Below are 27,508 nucleotides of genomic sequence, written 5' to 3'. Positions count from 1 at the left end.
AGCTCTTGCAAATGTGATTAAAAGCACAAGGTCAGGAAAAGTAATTGGTATAGCAAACCAGAAGATGATTCAGTTATTGGCTGACAATATAAACTCGGGGGATCCTTCTTCAATGTTAAAAATGGTAGGTATGCTTCCAAAGTCTACCCTCAAGATTTCCTTTATATAGCTTTATTAGATTCTCAGCTTTTTTGTTTTACTAAAATCTTCTTTTTATTTTTTTAATTTTTGAATGCTTTGATTATTTTACTTTAAACATGTACAGTACTGTTCACTGTACTGTGTGAAATGCTTGGACTCTGTAACATTTCAAATCGTTTTTTTCAATTTGATTCTGTTTTTAGACCAGTAAAAAGAATACATACTTTTCGCCTTTTTTCTCTCCTTCTAATTATATAGTTAAAATAGTGAGTACAGTCTAAAGAGGGAGAAAGTTACTTTTGCCTTAATGACAAATAAACCTTTGTTAAGGTATTACATAGATGTGTAACTTAAAAACATTTATCTAGTTGGTAAGTCCAGTTATGTTTATTACAATTTCTGAAATTATTTATTTGTATAATTATTTGGAAATCAGTACTTGGTACTTTTTAAAGGTTTTATGTTTATCACACTTATTTTAAACTTAAAACACATAATACTTGTTTAGGCCTGCTATAGGAAAAATTGTTTTAAGAAAACCAAGAGCTGGCAGTAATGGAGTATGTTTGGTTTTTTTTTAGGTGGAAGATTTAATAAATGTTGGCGAAAAAGAGTCCCTTACCCTGAAGCAGAAAGTTACTTTTCATGTGATTTTGTCTGTGCTTGTCTCATGCTGTTCATCTTTAAAAGAAACGCACTTTCCATTTGCAATGAGAGTCTTCAGTTTGTTGCAGAATAAAATTCAGAAGCTTGAAAGTGTCATTACTACAGTGGTAAGGACTATAAAGTCTCTTGAAAGTTGAGTGTTGACTACAGTGACACTGACCTGTTAAACCCATGAAAACTGGGGGCTGAGTAACTATCTTGATTTTGCAGAAATTTATTTTAATTATATTCATTTAAAGTTGGAAATTTTATATCTGATGCTTGAATCACCCTTTTTTTTTTTTTCTGGGTGGCACTTAAATACTTCTGGTGATGAAGAATTTACTTCATATATTAGTGCTTGAACAGATATTACTATTGGTATTGTCTATCAGAAATACTTTAATCATTAAGTATTAATGTTACACATTAGTTGGTATTGATAAAATATTTTTATTTTAATACTGTATTAGACTTGAATCTCCCTACCTGCTATCTATTTCCTTTGATAGTATTACCGAGGAATGTACCTTAGCTGTTTATATTTTTATCTACTATCCCCTCTTGAGGTAACATGATTGTTATTTTTAATACCTACCATATATAATTAAAATGTGTTTTTATTTGTCCTCCAAACTTCAGGAGGCTCTCTCATTCTAGGATTTGCTAAATGAATAATAGATTCACAATTACATATACTCTCAGGTATGGTTATAGCTCTTTTTAGCTGAAACTATGTAAGCTTTAAAACAGTGAATCATATTATAAAAGTAGTCTAGATGTAGTTTTCTTAACCTCTAACTTCTTTACATATCTTTTGTGATGTGTAATAAACTTATACTGCACTTCTTCCTAGTGTTTAAAGTGTGGACAGTATGAATGTTTTATATATATGTTGCATATATAAATAGATAATGAGATGTTTCCTTTTTAAATCCCTTTTCCTAGAGCATTTTTTTTTTTCGTTTTTAAATATCTTTTCTGAAAGCATCTTTTTGGTGATAGCAACAAATCAAACCAGTCACATCCCTCATTTAAGACATTATAAGTCTGGTTTTGGATCGTTTTCCTTCCAGTTTACTACTCTGCAGTTGCATATATAAAATCTCGTTTGTCCCTTTCCTGTATCTTTTCTTAATATCCTGCATTTTTTCTTGTTTTTCCTTTTGGCAGTTGCAGTATAATCTCCAAACACCTTAATATTTTGGCACTTATTTAGAATCATCAAGTTTGGAGATTTTACCCTGTACCTGACTCAGAATAGCAGTACAGATGTAAAAGAAGTGTAATCCGTTTACAGAGTTCTTGGAAACCTACCTTCTTAGCTATCTGTTCAGAAAAATACGTATTTATTCCTGTACTTTATTTGATAAATAAAAATTTTATTAATAAACTTTATTTGTGGGTATGGTGTTTTAAGACAAAATGGGCAAGATGAAGCAATGGCTAATTTATCTTTTTTTTTTTTCTTGTACATCATGTTGATTAGACTTCTTTAAAAATCTGTTATTAAATAAATTTTAAAAAAAGAAAGGGAGAGGTAAGGTTATGGTATGTATGAATTTTTTTCTGTTGCCTTTTTACTTCTTTTTCTGAATTGATGGAAATGTTCTAAGAAATGATCATGATGATGAATATGCAACTCTGTGCTGATACTGTGAATTAACTGATTATATATGTAGAACAGGATGATCATGTTAAAAATGTTCGTGTTTCTTTGTTGTCACATTTTTTTAAAAATTAAAAATTAATTTAAATTAAAAAAAAGAAAAAAGAAACCATCTCTGACAGTTCAACTTTGCATAAACTTAAACTGATGCTCTCAGATTAAAATAAATGTTTTGTATTACCAATATTTGCCTAAGCGATAATACGTCTTCAAAAGGTGAGTACAGATTTTCCATATAACACAGACTCAAACATGTAATTGTTGCATCTCTAACTACTATGCCTGGCAGAATTGTAATCAGGTAGCTTATGATTTTTAAACCCAGCTATATTATTGATTTTGCAATACTGTCTCAGTATTATGGCCAGAAAGCTCTAAGGTCTGTTTGTATAATTCACAGTAGTCCCACCTGTTCTGGTAGAGACTACTTACTTAGCATTTTCATTCCTGTATTCAAGGTCAATAACAAATCTCAATCCAAAACTGCCTCCCAAACTAAACACACGTGTACACATTCAGAAACACCCTCCTTTCCCCCTTAATATCTACCTTCTCTATTACTTTGCCTTGGAATTTCAGAAGGGGAAAAAATAAACACCTCAAAGATCCGAAAAAAACAAAATCTGTTATTAATACTCTTGCCACCAAAATGCTTATTAATACTCTTGCCACCAACATGCATATATAGACAAAATTTTACACTTTATCTAAAGGGGGACTCATACATCCCTTGCAGTCCACTCATATAACCCATGTTGAGAACCCCTTTAAGTTTATAGTGGTTTTTGTTTCTTTCAATATTTCAGGAAATCCCTGCAGAATGGCATTTTGAACTGATGTTAGACAGAGAGATACCAGTGGAGTTATGGGAACATTACATAAACCAGCTTAACACTGCCCAGATGATTGCTGTGGAGGACTCAGTTTTACTCATATTTTCATTGAAAAAATTTATTCATGCATTGAAGGCTCCTAAATCTTTTCCTAAGGGTAAGACACAGTGGTTAATCTTTTGGATATAATACTCTAGATAATTAAATATGTTGACTCCGTAACTATTCTTTGTCTTGTATGAAAAGTTGCCAGCAGCGTGTTCAAGTAGGTTTATGTAGTGTTTATCTTTCTTTCTCTTCATGTCCATGTAGATGATATATGGTGGAATCCTGAACAATTGAAAGAAGATAGCAGAGACTATCTGTGCTTACTCATTGGGCTCTTTGAGATTATACTCAGAGGTGCTGATGACATTCATTTCCAAATTCTGATGAAACTTTTCATAAAGGTACTAGGCATATCCCTTTTAGGCAGCCAGATATTTTAAGATATTGTAGATTATTTTAGATATGACAGTTTATCCTTGGGAAAATGAAAGTAAACTTTCCAGCAGTGAAAAGTATCTGATAACAGATAGACCCTATAAAGTAGTACTGTAATGATGATACCAATCAGTAGTTTGGAGAGACTTAACATTGCTGCATGCCTACTAATGTCTTAGATCCATTCTTTTATTTAATTATTGTAACAGTCCAGACAAATTGATTGATTCAATGCTATTTTGCAAAGGAGAGAACTGATGTTCAGAGATATAGCTATACGCAGAATCACAGAAGTTTTGTCACAGGCACTGGTGGGCTTCATGTTGCCAGATCTTCAAATGGTTTGTCAGCAGCATTTGGTGCATTTGAAGTTGATCACTCCATCTTTGAAGGATGTTTTTAATGAGGCACCCAGATAGTACCCTTGCCTTGGTTTTCTTCTTAGTGTCCTCATCTTTTTTGTTAAGTGTGTTCAAGTGCAAAATTTCAGTGCAGCCTCCTAGTATCACTTATGGTTATTTACATCCTTCTTGATTGGTTAAAAATAACAAATATAGAATGATTTTAAGTTCTGATTAGATGAAGCAAAACTTTGCAGTAAGTTATTTTCTATAACTGTACAGTAGTGAAGAGAGGATTTGAAACAAACTTTTAAAAATTGAATAAGAACTAAACTTTACTGTCATCTTTTCTTTTTCCTTAATTAGGTACACCTAGAAGATGTTTCTCAGTTATTCAAGTTCTTTTCTGTTTTATGGACCTATGGTTCTAGCCTTTCAAATCCACTCAGCTGCAGTGTGAAAACAGTGCTTCAGACTCAAGCTCTTTATATTGGTTCTTCAATGCTGTCTTCTCAGAAAGCACAAAATAAAAACCTACTGGCATCTATATCTTCTCCAGGTATTAAAAGTTGCATTTGTTATGGTCTGTTGTGACTAACTGTTAATACTTTCTCTATGTAGTTTATAGTTTGGAGAATCATAATTTCTTTCTTTAAAATAGCTCATTTCAAATTTTTTCTGGTTACTTTAAAGTTTTAAATGGTAATTGCAGGTTTTCATCAATTATAATAGTTTTTTTAAGTTATCTACTGTTAAACTTGTGGGTTTTCAAAAAAGTATGTATTTATTATTTAGAAATCGTAACTGTACCAATTTTCTAATTAGATATGAATTATCCACAGTGGTTTGACATAAAAGGCAGTGGCTCCTAAAATACATGTCTTTGCCTGTTAATAGCAGGACCAAAGGACTTAATAGCAGGACCAAAGGACTTTTCCACTGATACTGCTGCAAGAGAGATTCCTTACCTATCCTTGCCACCTTGTCATTTGTCTCTCCATTTCTTCCTAAAGTAATTTCACATTTATGCAGTGTAGACATGTTATGATACTTGATTGAAAATAGAAGAGCTGCGCCTTGTTCTACTTGGAAGCTACAAGACATGAGTTGTAGCTAGCCGCAAGCAAAAGGCCACTTATCTTTCCCCCTGCCTTTGTCACTCTCTACATTTAAATTCGTAGTGAGCTTCTAACCACACCTTGTTTGTGAGGATTATAACGAGGTATTGGTTTTGAAAAATTTACAACAATGTTATGACGCCCAAAAGAGAACATACTGACACTTTTTCTTTTCAGTTAATGTCAGAAAATGGTATTATATGGATCAAGTTTTTGTCAGTGGCTCAGAAACGTAACCACCATTTACTAAATCTATGCAGATGAATATTCTAGCTCAGTCTTGCATATAGCACATCTTTTCTCACATTGATTTTTAAATGGAAGAAAATTTCTAAAAGCTGATAGTTTAAGTAATGTAACTCACTTATATTGGGTTCCACTACCTTACTTGAACATGATACTCATACTAGGTAGTACTTTGCATTTGTCTTTGAATTTGTCTGGAAGCTCTGTTCTACTGTACAGAGAATGTTAGTAGATAGATATCTGGGCCTGAAGCTGCCCCCTGTATGAATTCAGCTTTCTTAGCTATTCATTTTTTACTTGTTGTATAAATTCACCTTATAGAGAAAACCAGAAAGGATTTCCAGATTTTATAGATTGAAGTGAATTTCTCAGGCTGGTTTGAAAGCTTATAGAGTTCTTAGAACCCAAGAAGTGGTTTACTTCCTGAATACTCAGGCTAAGTTATGTGGAATGGATCATTTTGAGCAAAATATAAATTACCAAATTTTCCCCAGTAGACTGGGTGAAATAAAACCTAAATAACTAATTATCATGAAAAGAATTTAGGTATATCTGTGTCCCAGAGATATCTCTTTAAAACAAATCAATTTACCTCATCTCACAGATGTATGCTACCAATCTTTGAAGTTAGTTATTCTAGTGCTGTTTATAATTGGGCAAGACATAGAGAGAGGGGGAAAGGTTTGAGATTCTTTGTCTAAAACCAGCATAATGTTGACATCAAAATTGACAAACACTACAGACATAAGCAAGATTATAGGCCATCCCATATAAAATATTGTGTACATACAATCTAGCAGCATACTAAAAAATAACCAAAAACAAGATTTTCCCAGATAGAGTTCATTCCAAGAAAGCAAAATTGGTTCAATATTAGAAATTCTTTTAATATAATTGGAGTTATCAGAATGTTTAAGGAGAAATACAGCATAATTGTATCCAAAGATCTGCAAAAGGCATTACATAAAAATATTAATTAAAATGACAGCAAATTAGGAGGATAAAAATAGTTCTCAAATCAAAAGTGAGCATTTTTACTGCATAATTGGGGAAACAAATGCATTTTCATTAAATTCAGAAACAAGATGATTTTTATCCTCAATATTATTGAATATGGTTCTAGAAGTACTGGCTGGTAGAAATGGACAGATTTCAAAAACCTATGGAATGTTTGAATATGATAAAATTGACATCCCACATCATTGAGAGTGTTCCATGGATTACTATTTATTTAGGACATCTAGTTAGCCATTTGGAAACATTAAAAAATTTGGCCCCAACCTCATTCCTCATACAAAAATTCCATTTGAACTAAAGATTTAACTTAAACTTATATTTAATATTAGAAGAAAACATGCAAGTACATATAATCTCTCAAATTACAGAGGGAGAGTTTTTTTAAATGTGCTTCATCTGGGAACACCTTCCTAAGCAAATTAAAAAACCAGTAGGAAAGTTTGCCTATAACATTTCTATGTGAAAAAATAAAGCCAAAACAAGTGTCAGGTCAGGCAAAAATACAGCAAAACATGATAGATAAATGGCTTATTTCCTTTGCCCAAAGAATATACCCAGCATATGCCTAACATTTTTCTGAGGAAATAAATATTTAAACAGTAAATGCCCTTCAAGAGGGAATTTGGTTTGGAATGATTTATATTTTGTATTGTTTAAATTTTTTTAAATTTTAGTTAAATTTTTTCCCTTTGGTTTTAGTGGTGATATCTCTACTCGTTAATCTGAGAAGCCCCATAAAAGAAGTACGTAGGGCTGCCATTCAGTGTCTACAGGCCCTCAGCAGAGTGGAGTCCCAGTTTCATCTGGTAATAGATCATTTGGTTCCTAAAGCAGAGGAGATCACCTCAGATGCCACCTATGCTGTTCAGGTAAACCTCATCAGCAAAGGAGATTGAGTGTGCGCGTGCCTGTGTTATACATATAAGCAGTTTTCTCCTTTTTGATTTTATTAAGTTGAGATTTTGACTAAGTCATTGGATTTTAAAACCAATGTGTAAAAATATCTGCCCATCTTTTTTCCTCTCATTTTTAAAAGACAGCAATACCATTGGGACTGAATTTAGAAGGAGCAATGATGTATTTTAAAAGACAAACTTAAAAGATGACTTTCAAGAAAATAATGGTGTTTGGTTTTTGATAGTAAGCATTTTTTTTTTCTTGGTAGTAAGCTTTTGGTACCCTTTCTCATTAAGGTTTTTTTTTTTTTAACTTTTTTTATTAATTAAAAAAATTAACAAAGAAAACATTAAGATATCAATCCATTCTACATATACAACCAGTAATTCTTAATATCATCACATAGTTGCATATTCATCATTTCTTAGAACATTTGCATCGATTTAGAAAAAGAAATAAAAAGACAACAGAAAAAGAAATAAAATGATAACAGAGAAAAAAAAAGATTATACATACCATACCCCTTATCCCTCGCTTTCATTTACCACTAACATTTCAAACTAAATTTATTTTAACATTTGTTCCCCCTATTATTTATTTTTATTCCATATGTTCTACTCTTCTGTTGATATAGTACCTAAAAGGAGCATCAGACACAAGGTTTTCACATTCACAGAGTCTCATTGTGAAAGCTATATCATTGTTCAATCATCATCAAGAAACATGGCTACTGGAACACAGCTCTGCATTTTCAGGCAGTTCCCTCCAGCCTCTCCACTACATCTTGAACAACAAGGTGATATCTACTTAATGCATAACAGTAACCTCCAGGATAACCTCTCAACTCTGTTTGGAATCTCTCAGCCATTGACACTTAGTCTCATTTCACTCTTCCCCCTTTGGACGAGAAGGTTCTCTCAATCCCTTGATGTTAATTCTCAGCTCATTCTAGGGTTTTTCTCAGTCCCTTGATGCTGAGTCTCAGCTCATTCCAGGATCTCTGTCCCACGTTGCCAGGAAGGTCCACATCCTGGGAGTCATGTCCCACGCAGAGAGGGGGAGGGTGGTGAGACTGCTCGTCATGTTGGCTGGAGAGAGGCCACATCTGAGCAACAAAAGAGGCTCTCTTGGAGGTGACTCTTAGGCCTAAATTTTAAGTAGACTTGACCTATCCTTTGTGGGGTTAAGTTTCATATGAACAAACCCCAAGACTGAGGGCTCAGCCTATAGCTTTGGTTGTCCACACTGCTTGTGAGAATATCAAGAATTCAACTTGGGGAAGTTGAATTTCTCCCAGCTCTCACCATTCCCCGAAGGGGGCTTGCAAATACTTTTCCAGTCACTGATCAAATCACTCTGGGATTCATCGGGGCATCACTCTGGACAAACCAACAAAATCTCATGTCCTACCTGAGATTCCAAGTACTTATGACATTCAATCAAAATCTCTACATGAGTTATATTAGGAAATGCTCTAGTCAAAATATAAATTTTATAACAAATAAACATTTTTTGCTTTAGTCTCACACATAAGGTGACATTTTGAAGTATTAATTATCATCTGTTTTCAGTACCCTGCAATAATGACATTACTTTGTTCTTCCTCATGCAAAAACATTTTAAAAAGTTATACATTGTACATTTCACTATTATTATGCCCTCTAGGCATTCCTAGATTATACCATCTCGATCTTTACCATCTATCTTTCTTTCTGATTTCATTTATGTCCCCAGCCCTCCTCCCTCTATCATTCTCACATGCAGCTTCATTCAGTGTTTTAACATAATTACATTACAGTTAGGTAGTATTGTGCTGTCCATATCTGAGTTTTTATATCCAGTCCTGTTGTACAATCTGTATCCCTTCAGCTCCAATTACCCAATATCTCACCCTATTTCTATCTCCTGATGGTCTCTGTTAGAACAAAATATTCCAAGTTTATTCACTAATGTCAGTTCATTATCAGTGAGACCGTACAGTATTTGTCCTTTTGTTTCTGGCTAATCACACTCAGCATAATGTCCTTAAGGTCCATTCATGTTGTTACATACTTCATAACTTTATTCTGTCTTACAGCTGCATAATATTCCATCTTATGTAAATGTCAGTTTGTTTAGTCAACTGTCTGTTGATGGACATTTTGGCTGTTTCAGTCTCTTGGTAATTGTTAATAATGCTGCTATAAACATTGGTGTGTAAATGTCCATTTGTGTCCTTGGCCTCGTGTCCTTTGAGTAGAGACAGCATATAGATGGGTCCTGTTTTTTAATCCATTCTGCCAGACTATGTCTTTTGATCAGAGAGTTTAATCTATTAACATTCAGTGTTATTACTGCATGGGTAGTACTTTCTTCTATTATTTTGCCTTCTGGATTTTATATGTCATATCTAATTTTCCTTCTTTTTACCTTTACTCATAGTCTTCCTTTCTACACTCTTCTCCACACCTCTCTCTTCTGTCTTCGTATCTGTCTCTAGTGTTCCCTTTAGTATTTCTTGCAGAGCTGGTCTCTTGGTCACAAATTCTCTCAGTGATTTTTTGTCTGAAAATGTTTTAATTTCTCCCTCATTTTTGAAGGGCAATTTTGCTGTGTATAGAATTCTTGGTTGGCAGTTTTTCTCTTTTAGTAATTTAAATATATTATCCCATTGTCTTCTTGCCTCCATGGTTTCTGCTGAGAGATCTGCGCATAGTCTTATTGGGTTTCCCTTGTATGTGATGGATTGCTTTTCTCTTGCTGCTTTCAAGATCCTCTCTTTCTCTTTGACCTCTGACATTCTGATTATTAAATGTCTTGGAGTATGTCTATTTGGATCTATTCTCTTTGGGGTACGCTGCACTTCTTGGATCTCTAATTTTAAGTCTTTCATAAGAGTTGGGAAATTTTCAGTGATAATTTCCTCCATTAGTTTTTCTCCTCCTTTTCCCTTCTCTCCTCCTTCTGGGACAGCCACAACACGTATATTCGTGTGCTTCATATTGTCTTTCAATTCCCTGAGTCCCTGCTCATATTTTTCCATTTTTTTCCCTATATTTCTGTTTCTTGTCGGATTTCAGATGTTCTGTCCTCCAGTTTTGAAATCCTATGTTCTATCTCTTGAAATCTACCATTGTAGGTTTCCATTGTTTTTTTCATCTCTTCTACTGTGTCTTTCATTCCCATAAGTTCTGTGATTTGTTTTTTCAGACTTTCAGTTTCTTCTTTTTGTTCTTTCCTTGCCTTCTTTATATCCTCCCTTAATTCATTGATTTGGTTTTTGATGAGGTTTTCCATGTCTGTTCATACATTCTGAATTAATTGTTTCAGCTCCTGTATGTCATTTGAATTGTTGGTTTGTTCCTTTGACTGGGCCATATCTTCAGTTTTCCTAGTGTGATTTGTTATTTTTTGCTGGCGTCTAGGAATTTAATTACCTTAATTAGTTTATTCTGGAGATTGCTTTCACTTCTTTTATCTAGGGTTTTCTTGCTGGATGAATTTGTTGTCTATCTGTTCTTTGATATTCCGTTCAGCCTTATCTGGACCTTTAGCTTAAGTTTTGTTTAACAGAGGAGAATTTTTCAGTTCTTGTTTCTTGCCCTGCTTGTGTGGTGCCTTTCCCCCACACACACTTAGGAGGGTCTACTTAGATATTATATACCCCAGCCAGATTTTCCCAGACCAAACTGGCCTCCTATCAAGAGGAAAGAGTCACCTGTGTCGGTTTTCCCTGAGGGAGAGACCCAGCAGGTTGAAAGACTTTCCTGTGAAGTCTCTGGACTCTGTTTTTCTTATCCTGACCTGTGTGTGGCGCTTGTCAGACTGCAGGTCCCACCAGCATAGGATGATGCCTTTAACTTTGGCAGACTCTCCCTGCTGGGGGCGTGGTGGAGACAGGGGAGAGGTTGTAGGCTGGTTTTAATGGCTTCAAATTACCAAGCCCTGGGGTTTGAATTCCTTGATGGAGGGATTCCACCTGAGTTGGGCTTCACCCCTCCCCTGGGGAAGGCACAAGCTCCAGATAAGCCCCCAAAAGAGCTCACTTCTACCTATGCCTGTGGCAGTTGCAGCCTGAAAAGTCCTGCCGCTGTATCCAGAGGCAGTCAAGCCTTTGTAGATACACAGCCACAAAAACCTGTTTCCTTCTTTTTTTTTTTTCCCCCTTTTTCTGTCAGTCCTGCCCCCTTGGCACCGGGGCAAAAATGAGCAACCTCCGCTTTGATCAGGTTCACCTACGCTGGGGGCCTATTTTTAGTAGTCCGAATTTGTTAATTAGCTCCACAATTGGCATTTGATTGTGCCCAGTCCCGGCTGCTGGTAAAGTCCTTTTCTTTCTCCTCTTGGAAGCAGCCTGTGGGGGAGGGGCGCTGGCTACCGCAGCTTTGGGAACTCATGGTTCTGGAGGGTGCTCACAGCCGGTCCTGCTGGTCCAGACTGGGGTACGCTGTGTGTCTGGTCACTGTTGTGGCCCCAGGAGCTGTTCTGTACTGTTTCTGGTTATTTAGTAGTTGTTCTGGAGGACGAACTATAACACTCACGTTGTTAAGCCGCCATCTTGACCCGGAACTCTCATTAAGGTTTTAAGGGAAATATATAAAAAAGTGCAAGCAATATCACAACATTTGGGAAAAACGTCCATAATTAGTACTAGTTAACCATTCCTTAACTGTTTCTTATCCAGTTTTGTTTGTTTTGTATCCTAGGATTTGGCCACTTTATTTGAAGAACTACAGAGAGAGAAGAAACTGAAATCTCATCAGAAGTTGACTGAAACCTTGAAACACCTACTTAATTGTGTGTATAGTTGCCCATCTTATATTGCAAAAGATTTGATGAAAGTACTTCAGGAAGTCAACAGTGAGGTATGTGTAATTTAAGTGAATTGTACATTTCATTTGATATTACTAGATGTCAACATTTGAAGAAGCACACAGTGTTTTAGAGAATCCTAAATTTATTTTTAAACTCTAAAAATTTAGTTTCTATTTCCTATTCATAAAAAGTCTTGAGGTGTACTCAAGGGATTATTTCTGCTCATCTCTAAAGGCTTGAGAGCTTGTGAATATTACAGACTGCACTATCAGAGAAGACATGATCCGTCTTAGTACGGATTAATGGCCATCTCCATGTCTAAGATGTAATCATTAATGTTCTTTTTTTTCCTCCAGGCTAACCTCTCATTCTTCCAACAGTGTATTTTTAGATGTCTTTAAAGTGAGTAAAAGCATGTATCAGGGTAGGTATTCACTAATAAGTTTTCCAAACTTTAGATGGTGCTTTCTCAACTATTGCCTATTATTGAACAACTACTAGAAAAGATCCAGAAGGAGCCTACAGCTGTCCTAAAAGATGAGGCCATTGGTTTGCACCTCGCTCTGGGAAAATATAATGAATATTCAGTTTCCCTTTTACAAAAGGACCCAAAGAGTCTAGACATATTTATAAAAGCTGTGCATACAACAAAGGAAATTTATACAGGAATGCCACCCATTCAGATCACAGCCCTTGAAAAGGTCAGTAGTTTCTTTCAGAAACTAAAGCATTTTAAAGTTTTTAATGTTATCTTTGGCAAAGATAAAATTATTAGTGGACTGGATGTGTTTTAGAGGAACATGATATATTTGACTCATCTTGCAAAAGTGAATGCTGTACACAGGCCACTAAAAAAAATTAGATTTTAACAAAATGGGGAGCAATTTTATGTTGAGAGAATTTGATCAGGGTGCATTATAGAGATCAGTTTTAGAGTTCAAAGTTAATTGAAATTGATTGCATTTTTTTCCTACCTTTTCTAGATTACGAAGCCATTTTTTGCAGCTGTATCAGATGAAAAAGTTCAGCAGAAGCTTTTGGGAATGTTATTTGATTTGTTGGTGAACTGTAAAAATTCACAGTGTGCTCAGACTGTTAGCTGTGTTTTTAAAGGCGTAAGTTGCAAGATTTCTGTCATTTGTTCATTGATGTTTAGACTCTTCCAAGTAACATCACATGTTTAAGTATCCTCCATTTTACAAACCTTTTTAAAAAGTCACGTTACCATTAATAAGAATCATGGGAAAGTAGGTCATAGAGAAGTACAAAATCAAGATAGAAGTCTTCACCATTATTTTTTTGTATGGAATATTTGTAGTTTTAACCAAGTAGAGCATGTGTATGTGTTTGTATTTGTACCTTACTCATATTAGGTGGGAGCTACCTGTTTTATGCAAGGATTAGGAATGAGTGGCTTGATGTTTAACCGAGTAACAGATTATTCTACTTTTTTTAAACGATTGTTTAATGAGATGATGGAATTGAGAATCCATTGAAACGTAGCTGCACATCAGAATAAACACCTTGGAAAGTGTTTTCTTTTTTTAGGAAAATACATTCACAAAAACAGAATAGAATGGTAAAACCCAGTTATCCAGGTTTATTTTCAGAAGTTTAACACATTTACTTAATCTTTCCCTTTTTCTTTGCCACAGTAATTTAAGGTAAATCTTAAAGCATGTACTTTTCATCCCTTTGTACTTCAGGATGCCTATTTTTAAAAGGGGACATTTTCTTGTATGACTACAATGTCATTATCAAACCTGAAAAAACGTTAACAGTGATTAACAATAATATTGACACTAATACCCATTCTATACTATATTTCCTAGCTCTTCCCCAAAATATCTTTTTACAATTGTTTTCTTTGAATCATAATCCAAGCATTTAGTTGTGATGTCAGAACCTTTTTAAAGAAAGAGATATCTGCATTCCACCCCATGTCTACTCTGGGGGTATGAATATTTGTTATTTTTTAAAATTCCTTCCCATTTGATTAGGATGTGTCTGTTTTAGCACTTGTGGATTTGTTGTGGATAATTCTGTATTGAGTTACTGGCTTTCCCACTCTGAGACATGAATAAGGATTTAAGTGACTGGACTAGAGAAGGTATGATAATCAGTGCAAGTGCAGGACCATAACTCTTGCACTAAAGATAAACCAGTTTATCTTTATCAAGATAAACCACATAGATACAATTGCATGGTAGTAAAAGAGCTTGGTTAAAACAAAAGTTTAAAGTTGAATACATACTGGGTAATTGGTTTCTTGTTTATACCCCTACCCACTTTTCTTTTTTCCCATTCTAATTTTTAAAGAGACTTAGGCAGTAGAATCAAATAGTGGAAGATGATAGAGCTGCACATCCAGGAAGTCATTCTTCCCCTTTTATTGAGTAAGCTGTTATTATGGAATAATGTGTGATTTTATTTGCATATTTTTAAAGAAATGTGAAAAAAATTAAAGAGAATCACAAAATAACATAGCAGACTAGAGGGGATATGAGATATTTGTTAGAATTTATTTATCAGCCCAAAGGTAGGATTAACCTTAAATATAAATTAGTAGTAATTTTACTTTAAAATTTATATTCATTATAAAAAATACTCTACTATGTGAAATTATTTTTTGACCATAAATATATACCATATCATGAAATAAGTATGTGCTAATGTAAGTAGATTCCCAGGATACAGTAGGTGAAACAAATTAAGGTACAGAACAATGTGTATAATATGCTTCTCTCTGTTTTAAAAAAATATCTCTTTGGCTTTTTGTTTATGGAAAGTTTTCAGAAAGAATGCATTGGTGATTTGCCTTTGGGGAATGAATTGGACGCTAAAGAAGTAGTGAGGCATAAAAGTGGACATAAAAGTTTTCATTGTATCTGTTAATCAATATTTATTGCTCTAACATTATCCATGGAATTCCATCAACCATTCTTTAATATTTCAGATTTCTGTTAATGCAGAACAAATCAGAATAGAACTAGAGCCACCAGATAAAGCTAAATCCTTGGGCACAATTCAGCAAACAAGAAGACAAAAAATGCAACAGAAGTAAGTGCTATGAGTGTAGTAAGGACATGGGGCTTTGAATATTGTAATACTATTTGTAATTTTTCTATACCCATTAGTTTAGCTTAATCGGGTTCAGTGATTTTTACTTAGCATTGAAAAAATATTTGCTTTTCCGAATTTTCATCTTACCTGTTTCTCAGAAAATCACAAGATCTAGAAGTTGTTCAGGAAGTTGGAGGTTCTTACTGGCAAAGAGTAACCATTATCCTAGAATTATTGCAGCACAAAAAGAAACTGAAAAGTCCTCAGATATTGATACCAACTCTTTTTAACCTGCTCTCAAGGTAATGACACTTGGCTTTCGTCTTTCAGAAAATACTTAAACATGCCCATCTTATTTTCATAGACATTTCCTTTTATCATACTATTAATCTATAAAATAAAGTAAGTTAAGTACTATAGATGAAAGATTAAAAGAATGGTTTTAGGTACCTTTTGTCAATATCCCAAACTGCCCTTCATTCTTGTATTATGTAGTAAATGACCACTCACCTTACATCTTGCTTTCCTCTTAAATTTCAATGCAATGTCCCTGAGAATATAGTGTAAACTTTTGGGACTTCATTACTTATATTTAAAGATGTAAAATGATACCTGCTGTATTTTTTAGGTATAAAATCTTAACTAGATATCTGTAGAGTATGCTACTGAATTGTGGATATGTGCTTTTATCTGAAAAACAGTTCTCAAGGTTTTCCTCTAAGATTCTATGGAGGTTGATGGAAAGTGCCATAGAGAGGTAATTTAACATAAGCACCTGCCTATGTGAGAAAATATTTCTCTTTTTTTAAAGACTCTGTAGAATGCTTAATGTTAGTATTTTAGTGATTCCTTATTTGATGTGAATTCTGAATAATAGCTTTATTTCCCTTAATTTTATTTATTAGGGAAGTTACAGATTTTCAGAAAAATCATGTAGACAATAAGCATTCCCTTATACTGCTCCCCTTATTATTAACACTTTGCATTAGTGTGGTAGCTTTGTTACATTTGATAAAAGAACATTAAAACTGTATTATTAACTATAGTCCATAGTTTACATCAGGGTGTATTTTTTCCGATATACCAATCTATTGTTAACACCTTGCATCAGTGTGGGTCATTTGTTGTAATTCATGAAAGAATTTTACTAGCTATAGTCCATCATTTACAGTCGGGTTCCCTGATATTTTATCTTTTAATTTTTATTCTAGTAACATATAGGCAACGTAAAATTTCTCCTTGGGCAATGGTTTTACATGTGACACTGAAATTGTACGACTTTTTCATTTTCCATCCTCTCTTTTCCGGGGGTCCTGAAGGAGTTTGGAACCATCATCTTTGGAATCAGGAAATATGGAATACACCAAGCAATTAATTCTGAGCTGTCTGCTTAATATCTGCCAAAAGCTCTCTCCAGATGGAGGTAAAATACCAAAAGGTATGTGCTTTGTTGGAAAGAAGGGGTAGAAATTTATCTACTTTGCATATAAATGTACCTGCCATTTATAAGGTTTGCTTATTTTCTCACCACTGTAGATGTTCTAGATGAGGAAAAATTCAATGTGGAATTGATAGTTCAGTGTGTCCGTGTTTCTGAGGTACCTCAAACCCATCACCATGCTCTTTTACTTTTGGGTACAGCTGCTGGAATATTTCCTGTAAGTATTAGCAGTTCAAGGCTTTAACAGATATTTCATATATATTTTCTTTCTTCCATGGAAATGCACAGATTTAAACCAGTAAATTTTTAAAAATTATTTATTAATTAAAAAAATAAAGAAAATAAAACAACATACATAATCAGTAATTCACAATATCACTTAGTTGCATATTCATCATTTCTTAGAGCATTTGCATTAATTCAGAAAAGGAAATAAAAAGACAATAGAATAAGAAATAAAACGAACACAGGGAAAAAAATTATACCTACCATAGGCCCCACCCCTCACTTTCATTGATCACTAGCATTTCAAACTAAATTTATTTTGGCATTTGTTCCCCCTATTATTTATTTTTATTCCATATGTTCTACTCCTTTGTTGACAAGGTAGATAAAAGGAGCATCAGACACAAGGTTTTCACAGTCACACAGTCACATTGTGACAGCTGTATCATTATTCAATCATTCTCAAGAAACATGGCTACTGGAACACAGCTCTACATTTTCAGGCAGTTCCTTCCAGCCTCTCCATTACATCTTGGATAACAAGGTGATATCTACTTAATGCTCAAGAATAACCTCCAGGATAACCTCTCGACTCTGTTTGGAATCTCTCAGCCATTGACACTTTGTCTCATTTCCCTCTTCCCCCTTTTGATCAAGAAGGTTTTCTCGGGGCGGGCCGCGGTGGCTCAGCGGGCAAAGTGCTTGCCTGCTATGCCGGAGGACCTCGGTTCGATTCCCGGCCCCAGCCCATGTACCAAAACAAAGAAACAAAATACAATAAAACAAGAAAATGTTTAAAAAGATGTTTCCCTTTCTTCCTTCCTTCCTTCCTTCTATCCTTCCTTCCTTCTCTCTGTCTTTCCTTTAAAAAAAAAAAAAAGAAGGTTTTCTCAATCCCTTGATGCTGGGTCTCAGCTCATTCTAGAGTTTTTCCCAGTCCCTTGATGCTGAGTCTCCGTTCATTCCAAGATCTCTGTCCCACATTGCCAGGAAGGTCCACACCCCTGGGAGTCATGTCCCACGTAGAGAGGGGTAGGGTGGTGAGATTGCTTGTTGTGTTGGCTGGAGAGAGGGGCCACATCTGAGCAACAAAAGAGTCTCTCTTGAAGGTGACTCTTAGGCCTAAATTTTAAGTAGACTTGACCTATCCTTTGCGTGGTTAAGTTTCATATGAACAAACCCCAAGACTGAGGGCTCAGCCTATAGCTTTGGTTGTCCACACTGCTTCTGAGAATATGAAGAATTCAACTTGGGGAAGTTGAATTTCTCCCCGTTCTCACCACTCCCCGAAGGGGGCTTTGCAAGTACTTTTCCACTCCCTGATCGAATCACTCTGGGAGTCATCAGGGCATCACTCTGGACAACCCAACAAAATCTCATGTCCTACCTGAGATTCCAAGTACTTACGGTGTTCAATCAAAGTATCTACATAAGTTATATTAGGAAATGCACTAATCAAAATGTAAATTTTGTAACAAACATTTTTTGCTTTAGTCTCACACATAAGGTAACATTTTAAAATCTTAATTACCATCTATTTTCAGTACCCTGCAATAATGTCATTCCTTTGTTCTTCCTCATGCAAAACATTTTTAAAATTGTACCTTGTACATTTCACTGTTATTATACACTCTAGGCATTCCTAGATTATACCATCTCAATCTTTAACACCTATCTTTCTTTCTGATTTCATTTATGTCCCCAGCCCTCCTCCCTCTATCATTCTCACATGCAGCTTCATTCAGTGTTTTAACATAATTATATTACAGTTAGGTAGTATTGTGCTGTTGATTTCTGAGTTTTTGTATCCAGTCCTGTTGCACAGTCTGTATCCCTTCAGCTCCAATTACCCACTATCTTACCCTATTTCTATCTCCTGATGGTCTCTGTTAGAACAAAATATTCCAAGTTTATTCACTAATGTCAGTTCATATCAATGAGGCCATATACTATTTGTCCTTTAGTTTTTGGCTAGTCTCACTCAGCATAATGTTCTCAAGGTCCATCCATGTTGTTACATACTTCATAAGTTTATTCTGTCTTAAAGCTGCATAATATTCCATCGTATGTATATACCACAGTTTGTTTAGCCACTTGTCTGTTGATGGACATTTTGGCTGTTTCCATCTCCTTGCAATTGTAAATAATGCTGCTATAAACATTGGTGTGCAAATGTCTGTTTGTGTATTTGCCCTTATGTCCTCAGAGTAGATACCTAACAATGGTATTGCTAGGTCATATGGCAATTCTATATTCAGCTTTTTGAGGAACCTCCAAACTGCCTTCCACAGCGGTTGCACCATTTGACATTCCCACCAACAGTGAATAAGTGTGCCTCTTTCTCCACATCCTCTCCAGCACTTGTCATTTTCTGTTTTGTTGATAATGGCCATTCTGGTGGGTGTGAGATGATATCTCATTGTGGTTTTGATTTTCATTTCTCTAATGGCCAGGGACGTTGAGTCTCTCCATGTGCCTTTTGGCCATTTGTATTTCCTCTTCTGAGAAGTGTCTGTTCAAGTCTTTTTCCCATTTTGTAATTGGATTGGCTGTCTTTTTGTTGTTGAGTTGAACAATCTCTTTATAAATTCTGAATACTAGACCTTTATCTGATATGTTGTTTCCAAGTATTGTCTCCCATTGTATAGGCTGTCTTTTTACTTTCTTGATGAAGTTCTTTGATGCACAAAAGTGTTTAATTTTGAGGAGTTCCCATTTCTTTCTTTCTTACTTCAGTGTTCTTGCTTTAGGTGTAAGGTCTATAAAACCGCCTCCAATTATAAGATTTATAAGATATTTCCCTACATTTTCCTCTGACTGTTATATGGTCTTAGACCTGATGTTTAGATCTTTGATCCATTTTGAGTTAACTTTTGTATAGGGTGTGAGACACGGGTCCTCTTTCATTCTTTTGCATATGGATATCCAGTTCTCTAGGCACCATTTATTGAAGAGACTGTTCTGTCCCAGGTGAGTTGGCTTGACTGCCTTATCAAAGATCAAATGTCCATAGATGAGAGGGTCTATATCTGAACACTATTCGATTCCATTGGTCAATATATCTATCTTTATGCCAGTACCATGCTGTTTTGACCATTGTGGCTTCGTAATATGCCTTAAAGTCAGGCAGCGTGAGACCTCCAGCTTCGTTTTTTTTCCTCAAGATACTTTTAGCAATTTGGGGCACCCTGCCCTTCCAGATAAATTTGCTTATTGGTTTTTCTGTTTCTGAAAAGTAAGTTGTTGGGATTTTGATTAGTATTGCGTTGAATCTGTAAATCAATTTAGGTAGAATTGACATCTTAACTATGTTTAGTCTTCCAGTCCATGAACACGGTATGCCCTTCCATCTATTTAGGTCTTCTGTGATTTCTGATAACAGTTTTTTGTAGTTTTCTTTGTATAGGTCTTTTGTCTCTTTAGTTAAATTTATTCCTAAGTATTTTATTCTTTTAGTTGCAGTTGTAAATGGAATTTGTTTCTTGATTTCCTCCTCAGATTATTCATTACTAGTGTATAGAAACACTACAGATTTTTGAATGTTGATCTTGTAACCTGCCACTTTGCTGTACTCGTTTATTAGCTCTAGTAGTTTTGCTGTGGATTTTTCAGGGTTTTCGACATATAGTATCATATCATCTGCAAACAGTGATAGTTTTACTTCTTCCTTTCCAATTTTGATGTCTTGTATTTCTTTTTCTTGTCTAATTGCTCTGGCTAGAACCTCCAACACAATGTTGAATAACAATGGTGATAGTGGACATCCTTGTCTTGTTCCTGATCTTAGGGGGAAAGTTTTCAGTTTCTCCCCATTGAGGACGACATTAGCTGTGGGTTTTTCATATATTCCCTTTATCATTTTAAGAAAGTTCCCTTGTATTCCTATCCTTTGAAGTGTTTTCAACAGGAAAGGATGTTGGATTTTGTCATATGCCTTCTCTACATCAATTGAGATGATCATGTGATTTTTCTGCTTTGATTTGTTGATATGATGTATTACATTAATTGATTTTCTTATGTTGAACCATCCTTGCATACCTGGGATGAATCCTACTTGGTCATGATGTATAATTCTTTTAATGTGTTGCTGGATTCTATTTGCTAGAATTTTGTTGAGGATTTTTGCATCTATATTCATTAGAGAGATTGGTCTGTAGTTTTCTTTTTTTGTAATATCTTTGCCTGGTTTTGGTATGAGGGTGATGTTGGCTTCATAGAATGAATTAGGTAGCTTTCCCTCCATTTCAATTTTTTTTGAAGAGTTTAAGCAGGATTGGTACTAATTCTTTCTGGAATGTTTGGTAGAATTCACATATGAAGCCATCTGGTCCTGGACTTTTCTTTTTGGGAAGCTTTTGAATGACTGATTCAATTTCTTTACTTGTGATTGGTTTGTTGAGGTTATCTGTTTCATCTTGAGTCAGAGTTGGTTGTTCATGCCTTTCTAGGAAGTTGTCCATTTCATCTACATTGTTGTATTTATTGACATAAAGTTGTTCATAGTATCCTGTTATTACCTCCTTTATTTCTGTGGTTATGTCTCCTCTTCCATTTCTGATCTTATTTATTTGCATCCTCTCTCTTCTTTTTGTCAATCTTGCTAAGGGCCCATCAATCTTATTGATTTTCTCATAGAACCAACTTCTGGTTTTATTGATTTTCTCAATTGTTTTCATGTTTTAAATCTCATTTATTTCTCCTCTATTCTTTGTTATTTCTTTCCTTTTGCTTGCTTTGGGGTTAGTTTGCTGTTCTTTCTCCAGTTCTTCCAAGTGGACAGTTAATTCCTGTATTTTTGCCCTCTCTTCTTTTGTGATATAGGCATTTAGGGCAATAAATTTCCCTCTTAGCACTGCCTTTGCTACATCGCATAAGTTTTGATATGTTGTGTTTTCATTTTCATTTGCCTCGAGATATTTACTGATTTCTCTTGTAATTTCTTCCTTGACCCACTGGTTGTTTAAGAGTGTGTTGTTGAGCCTCCACATATTTGTGAATTTTCTGGCACTTTGCCTATTATTCATTTCCAACTTCATTCCTTTATGATCTGAGAAAGTGTTGTGTATGATTTCAATCTTTTAAAATTTGTTGAGACTTGCTTTGTGACCCAGCATATGGTCTATCTTTGAGAATGATCCATGAGCACTTGAGAAAAAGGTGTATCCTGCTGTTGTGGGGTGTAGTGTCCTATAAATGTCTGTTAAGTCTAGTTCATTTATCGTAATATTCAAATTCTCTGTTTCTTTATTGATCCTCTGTCTAAATATTCTGTCCATTGATGAGAGTGGGGAATTGAAGTCTCCAACTATTATGGTAGATGTGTCTATTTCCCTTTTCAGTGTTTGCAGTGTTTGCCTCATGTATATTGGGGCATTCTGGTTTGGTACATAAATATTTATGATTGTTATGTCTTCTTGTTTAATTGTTCCTTTTATTAGTAGATAATATCCTTCTTTGTCTCTTTTAACTGTTTTACATTTGAAGTGTAATTTTTTGGATATTAGTATAGCTACTCCTGCTCTTTTCTGGTTGTTATTTGCATGAAATATCTTTTCCCAACCTTTCACTTTCAACCTATGTTTATCTTTGGGTCTAAGATGTGTTTCCTGTAGACAGCATATAGAAGGATCCTGTTTTTTAACCCATTCTGCCAGTCTGTGTCTTTTGATTGGGGAGTTCAGTCCATTAACATTTAGTGTTATTACTGTTTGGGTAGTACTTTCCTCTGCCATTTTGCCTTTTGTATTTTATATGTCATATCTAATTTTCCTTCTTTCTACACTCTTCTCCACACCTCTCTCTTCTGTCTTTTCGTATCTGTCTCTAGTGCTCCCTTTAGTATTTCTTGCAGAGCTGGTCTCTTGGTCACAAATTTCTCTCAGTGATTTTTTTGTCTGAAAAAGTTTTAATTTCTCCCTCATTTTTGAAGGACAATTTTGCTGGATATAGAATTCTTGGTTGGCAGTTTTTCTCTTTTAGTAATTTAAATATATCATCCCACTGTCTTCTCGCCTCCATGGTTTCTGCTGAGAAGTCTACACGTAGTCTTATTGGGTTTCCTTTGTATGTGATGGATTGCTTTTCTCTTGCTGCTTTCAAGATCCTCTCTTTCTCTTTGACCTCTGACATTCTGACTAGTAAATGTCTTGGAGAACGTCTATTTGGATCTATTCTCTTTGGGGTACGCTTCACTTCTTGGATCTGTAATTTTAGGTCTTTCATAAGAGTTGAGAAATTTTCAGTGATAATTTCTTCCATTAGTTTTTCTCCTCCTTTTCCCTTCTCTTCTCCTTCTGGGACACCCACAACACGTATATTTGTGCACTTCATATTATCATTCAGTTCCCTGAGTCCCTGCTCATATTTTTACATTTTTTTCCCTATAGTTTCTGTATCTTGTCGGATTTCAGATGTTCCGTCCTCCAGTTCACTAATTCTAACTTCTGTCTCTTGAAATCTACCATTGTAGGTTTCCATTGTTTTTTCATCTCTTCTACTGTACCATAAGTTCCATGATTTGTTTTTTCAGACTTTCCATTTCTTCTTTTTGTTTATTCTTTGCCTTCTTCATATCCTCCCTCAATTCATTGATTTGGTTTTTGATGAGGTTTTCCATGTCTGTTTGTATATTCTGAATTAGTTGTTTCAGCTCTTGTATCTCATTTGCACTATTGGTTTGTTCCTTTGACTGGGCCATATCTTCAGTTTTCCTGGTGTGATTTGTTATTTTTTGCTTGCATCTAGACATTTAATTACTTTAATTAGTTTATTCTGGAGATTGCTTTCACTTCTCTTACCTAGGGTTTTCTTGCTAGATAAATTTTTGTCTACCTGTTCTTTGACCTTCAGTTCAGCTTTTTCTGGACCTCTAGCTTAGGTTTTGTTTTAACAGAGGATAATTTTTCAGTTCTTGTTTTCTTGTTTCTTGCCCTGCTTGTATGGTGCCTTTTCCCTCCCCACCCTTAGGAGGGTCTACTTAGGTATTATAGACTCCAGCCGGGTTTTCCCAGAGTAAACTGGCCTCCTTTCAGGGGGAAGAAGTCACCTGTATCAGTTTTCCCTGAGGGTGAGACCCAGCAGGTTAAAAGACTTTCCTGTGAAGTGTCTGGGCTCTGTTTTTCTTATCCTGCCCAGTATGTGGCGAGTCTGCCTGCGGGTCGCACCAGCAAAAGATGTTGCGGCACTTTTAACTTTTGAAGACTCTCCTAAGGGGCGTGGTGGAGATGGAGGAGAGGTTGTAGACTGGTTTTAATGGCTTCAAATTGCCATGCCCTGCAGTCTGAATTCCTTGAGGGAGGGATTCCACCAGAGTGGCTTCACCCCTCCCCTGGGGAAGGCACAGGCGGGAGACAGCCCTGAAAGCAGTCCGTTTCTGCCTATGCCTTGGGCAGTTGCAGCCCCGGAAGTCCCGCCGCTGAATCCAGAGGCTGCCAAGTCTTCGTAGAAACACAGCCACTAAAACCTCTGTTTCCTCCCCTTTCCTCTTTTTCCGTGAGCCCAATGAGCGACCTCTGCCTTGGCCAGGTTTGGAGTCTCTTTCCTTTCCCTCTGGGAGGCCGCCTGTGGGGCAGAGGTGCTGGGTGCCGGCTGTCGTGGCTTGGGGAACTCACAGTTTTGGGGAGGCTTGGAGCCAGTCCAGCTGGTCCAGACTGAGGTACTCTGTGTGTCTGGTCACTGACATGGCTCCAGGAGCTGTTCTGTCCCGTTTCTGGTTATTTAGTAGTTGTTCTGGAGGACGAACTAAAACGCACACATTGCTAAGCCACCATCTTGGCCCCTCCTCTTTCAGTGTCTAAACCAGTAAATTTAAACTTACTGGTTTTAATTCATCGTGGTTTGGAATCATTGAGTCCTCAGTCCTGCCTCTTTATAGCTAGAATCATGCAAGCAGGTTGTTCTTGCTAAGCTGCAGTTCCCCTTTTTGTAAAGTGGGAATAATTATAACCTTCTTCATAGGGTTATTGTGGGGATTCAGTTAGAGAATAGATAATTTAATACCTGGCTTGGCACATGCCTGGCATGCTGTAACTATCTGATAGATGTTAGTACTAGTATGTGGTATTTGTTAAAAATTAATGTCCCCTTATTACTCGGATAAAAATATCAGACAGACCATAGGTTGTTTTAGGTAGCTGATCATTCTAAACCACTTTCAAACGTGACTTTAGAAAATTAATTTGGTTATAAATGAACTCAAAGATATTATGTACTTCTGTAAAATGGATCATTTAAAGATTTTTGACAAGAGTTAAACTATGTTCATATCAGGGATTTAGATTAGAGGTTCTTAACCTGGGGTTCTCCATGAGCTTTAAGGTTTGTTTGTTTTTTTAATTTAATTTTTAATTTATTTTTTTTCTTCATTAAAGATAACTGTAAGCTTATGAAACAGTCATGCATAAAATACAGGATTCCTATTCACCACCCCACCGCCAACATTTCGCACTGATGTGGAACATTTGTTACAATTGATGATAGCCCAGTTTTTACTTGTACTATTAATTAAAGTCCATGGTTTAACTTAGGGTTCACTGTGTAGTGTAGTTTTGTGGATTTTTTAAAATTCTGTTCCCATATATACGCTCTAACATGTCCTCTTTTAATCATATTCAAATATAAATTTGAATGCTTTTTATTACATCCACATGTGCTTCCTTCACCACATCCACTATCAAAATATTTCCATCATTCCAAATAGGAACCCTGTGTATTTTAAGCCTTAACTTCTCATCCCCTATCCCCAGCTCCTCCCCTGGTAACCCATATTCTAGATTCTGACTTTATGAGTTTGTATTATCTAATTGTTCAAATCAGAATTGACATCTTAATGATATTTAGTCTTCCAGTCCATGCACATGGAATATTCTTCTATTAATTTAGGTATTCTTTGATTTCTTTAAGCATTGTTTTATAGTTTTCTGTGTACAGGTCCGTTACATTCTTGGTTAAATTTATTCCTAGATATTTGATCCTTTTAAAAGTTGCTATGGTAAGTGGAAATTTTTCATGATTTCCTCCTCAGATTGCTCATTACTCATGTATGTTGATTTTTGCATGTTGGTCTTGTATCCTGTCTCTTTGCTGAACTCATTTATTAGCTCTAGTAGCTTAATTGTATATATTTTAGGACTTTCTGTGTGTAGGATCGTACTGTCTATAAATAGTGGAGATTTACTTATTCCTTTCTGAGTTGGATACCTTTTATTTCTTTCTCTTGCCTAACTGTTCTTGTTTGAACTTCTCGCACAGTGTTAAATAATGTAGGTACGGCAGGCGTCCTTGTCTTATTCCAGATCATAGAGAGAGAGTTGTCCGTCTTCTTCCATTTAGTATGATGTTAGTTGTGGGTTTTTCATTTTATCAGGTTGAGAAAGTTTTCCTCTATTCCTGTCTTTAGAAGTGTTTTTATCAAGGAAGGATGCTAGATTTTGTCAGATGCCTTTTTCTGCACCAATTAAGATAATCATGCATTTTTTTCCCTTCATTTTGTTAATGTGGTGTATTACATTCATTGATTTTCTTGTGTTGATCTACCCTTGCATGACTGGATAAAACCCATTTGATCATGGCATATTATTCTTTTAGTGTGTTGTTGGAGTAGATTTGTAAGTATTTTATTGAAGATTTTTGTGTATTTATTCATGAGAGCTATTGATCTATAGTTTTCCTGTATAAAGGTATGAGGTTGATGTTGGCCTTGTAGAATGGGTTAGGGAGTGTTCCTTCCTCTTTGGTTTTTTTGGAAATTTGTGCAGAATTGGAGTTAAGTCTTCTTAGAATGTTTGATAGCATTCACCAGTGAAGCCATCTGGTCCTGGGCTTGTCTTTCTTGGGAGGTTTATAATGAATGAATCAATCTCTTTAAGAGTAATTGGTTTGTTGAGATCTTCTGTTTCTTCTAGAGTCAGTGAAGGTAGTTTGTGTGATTCTAAGAATTTTCCCATTTCATCTAAATTATCTAATTTATTGGCATACAGTAGTTCATAGTATTTTAGGAGTCTTTTAATCTGCTGAAATTATTTGTAAGATTTATGTGATGGGAGTTTTTTTCCTAGAAGAGAGTTCATAGCTTTCAAAGGAGTTGATCTTTCAAAGTTAATTCAAAATCATGGATATGCTATTTTTTTTTGTAAAATTGAAATATAACTCACATACCATAAAATTCACCCTTTTAAAGTGTACAATTGACCGGTTTTAGTATATTCACAAAGTTGTGGAACCATCACCATCTCATTTTTTTTTTTTTTTTTGTCCACTAATTTTGGTATATTTTCAGCCCCTGCAGAAGCTACCTGACACCCATTAGCAATCACTACCCATTTTTCAACAGTGCCGTAGGCATTAACCACTTGACTATCCTTCTCAGGATTTGCCTGTCATGGATGCTTCAAATAAATGAAATCATACAATATGTGGTCCTTTGTGATGGCATCTTTTGTATGCATTATGTTTGTCTATGTTGAATCATTTATCAGTACTTCACCAGTACTGAATAATATTCCATTGTATGGTTGTTTACCATATTATACCATGTTTTGTTTGTCCATATACAGGTTTTTGTGTGGACATGTTTTCCATTCTTTTGGATATATCAC

At 35.4% G+C, this 27,508-nt stretch overlaps 1 protein-coding gene across 1 annotated transcript in view; it reads left to right on the top strand.

Moving 5' to 3' along the window:
- Positions 1 to 27,508, top strand: part of HEATR1 (HEAT repeat containing 1) — a 76,808-nt gene that overhangs the window by 24,653 nt on the left and 24,647 nt on the right. Inside the window, exons 16-28 of the mRNA XM_077168423.1 lie at positions 3 to 124; positions 723 to 914; positions 3,262 to 3,445; positions 3,601 to 3,737; positions 4,479 to 4,671; positions 7,193 to 7,362; positions 12,076 to 12,234; positions 12,643 to 12,885; positions 13,168 to 13,299; positions 15,141 to 15,244; positions 15,406 to 15,549; positions 16,567 to 16,685; positions 16,784 to 16,905. Coding sequence (XP_077024538.1) covers positions 3 to 124; positions 723 to 914; positions 3,262 to 3,445; positions 3,601 to 3,737; positions 4,479 to 4,671; positions 7,193 to 7,362; positions 12,076 to 12,234; positions 12,643 to 12,885; positions 13,168 to 13,299; positions 15,141 to 15,244; positions 15,406 to 15,549; positions 16,567 to 16,685; positions 16,784 to 16,905 — 2,021 coding nt within the window. The remainder of the gene's footprint in view (positions 1 to 2; positions 125 to 722; positions 915 to 3,261; positions 3,446 to 3,600; positions 3,738 to 4,478; positions 4,672 to 7,192; positions 7,363 to 12,075; positions 12,235 to 12,642; positions 12,886 to 13,167; positions 13,300 to 15,140; positions 15,245 to 15,405; positions 15,550 to 16,566; positions 16,686 to 16,783; positions 16,906 to 27,508) is intronic.

Source organism: Tamandua tetradactyla, chromosome 7 (genome assembly GCF_023851605.1).
Source record: "Tamandua tetradactyla isolate mTamTet1 chromosome 7, mTamTet1.pri, whole genome shotgun sequence".
NCBI classification, from domain to species: domain Eukaryota; kingdom Metazoa; phylum Chordata; class Mammalia; order Pilosa; family Myrmecophagidae; genus Tamandua; species Tamandua tetradactyla.
The sequence above is the reverse complement of the archived record's forward strand: the minus strand, read 5'-3'. Positions and strand labels throughout refer to the sequence as shown.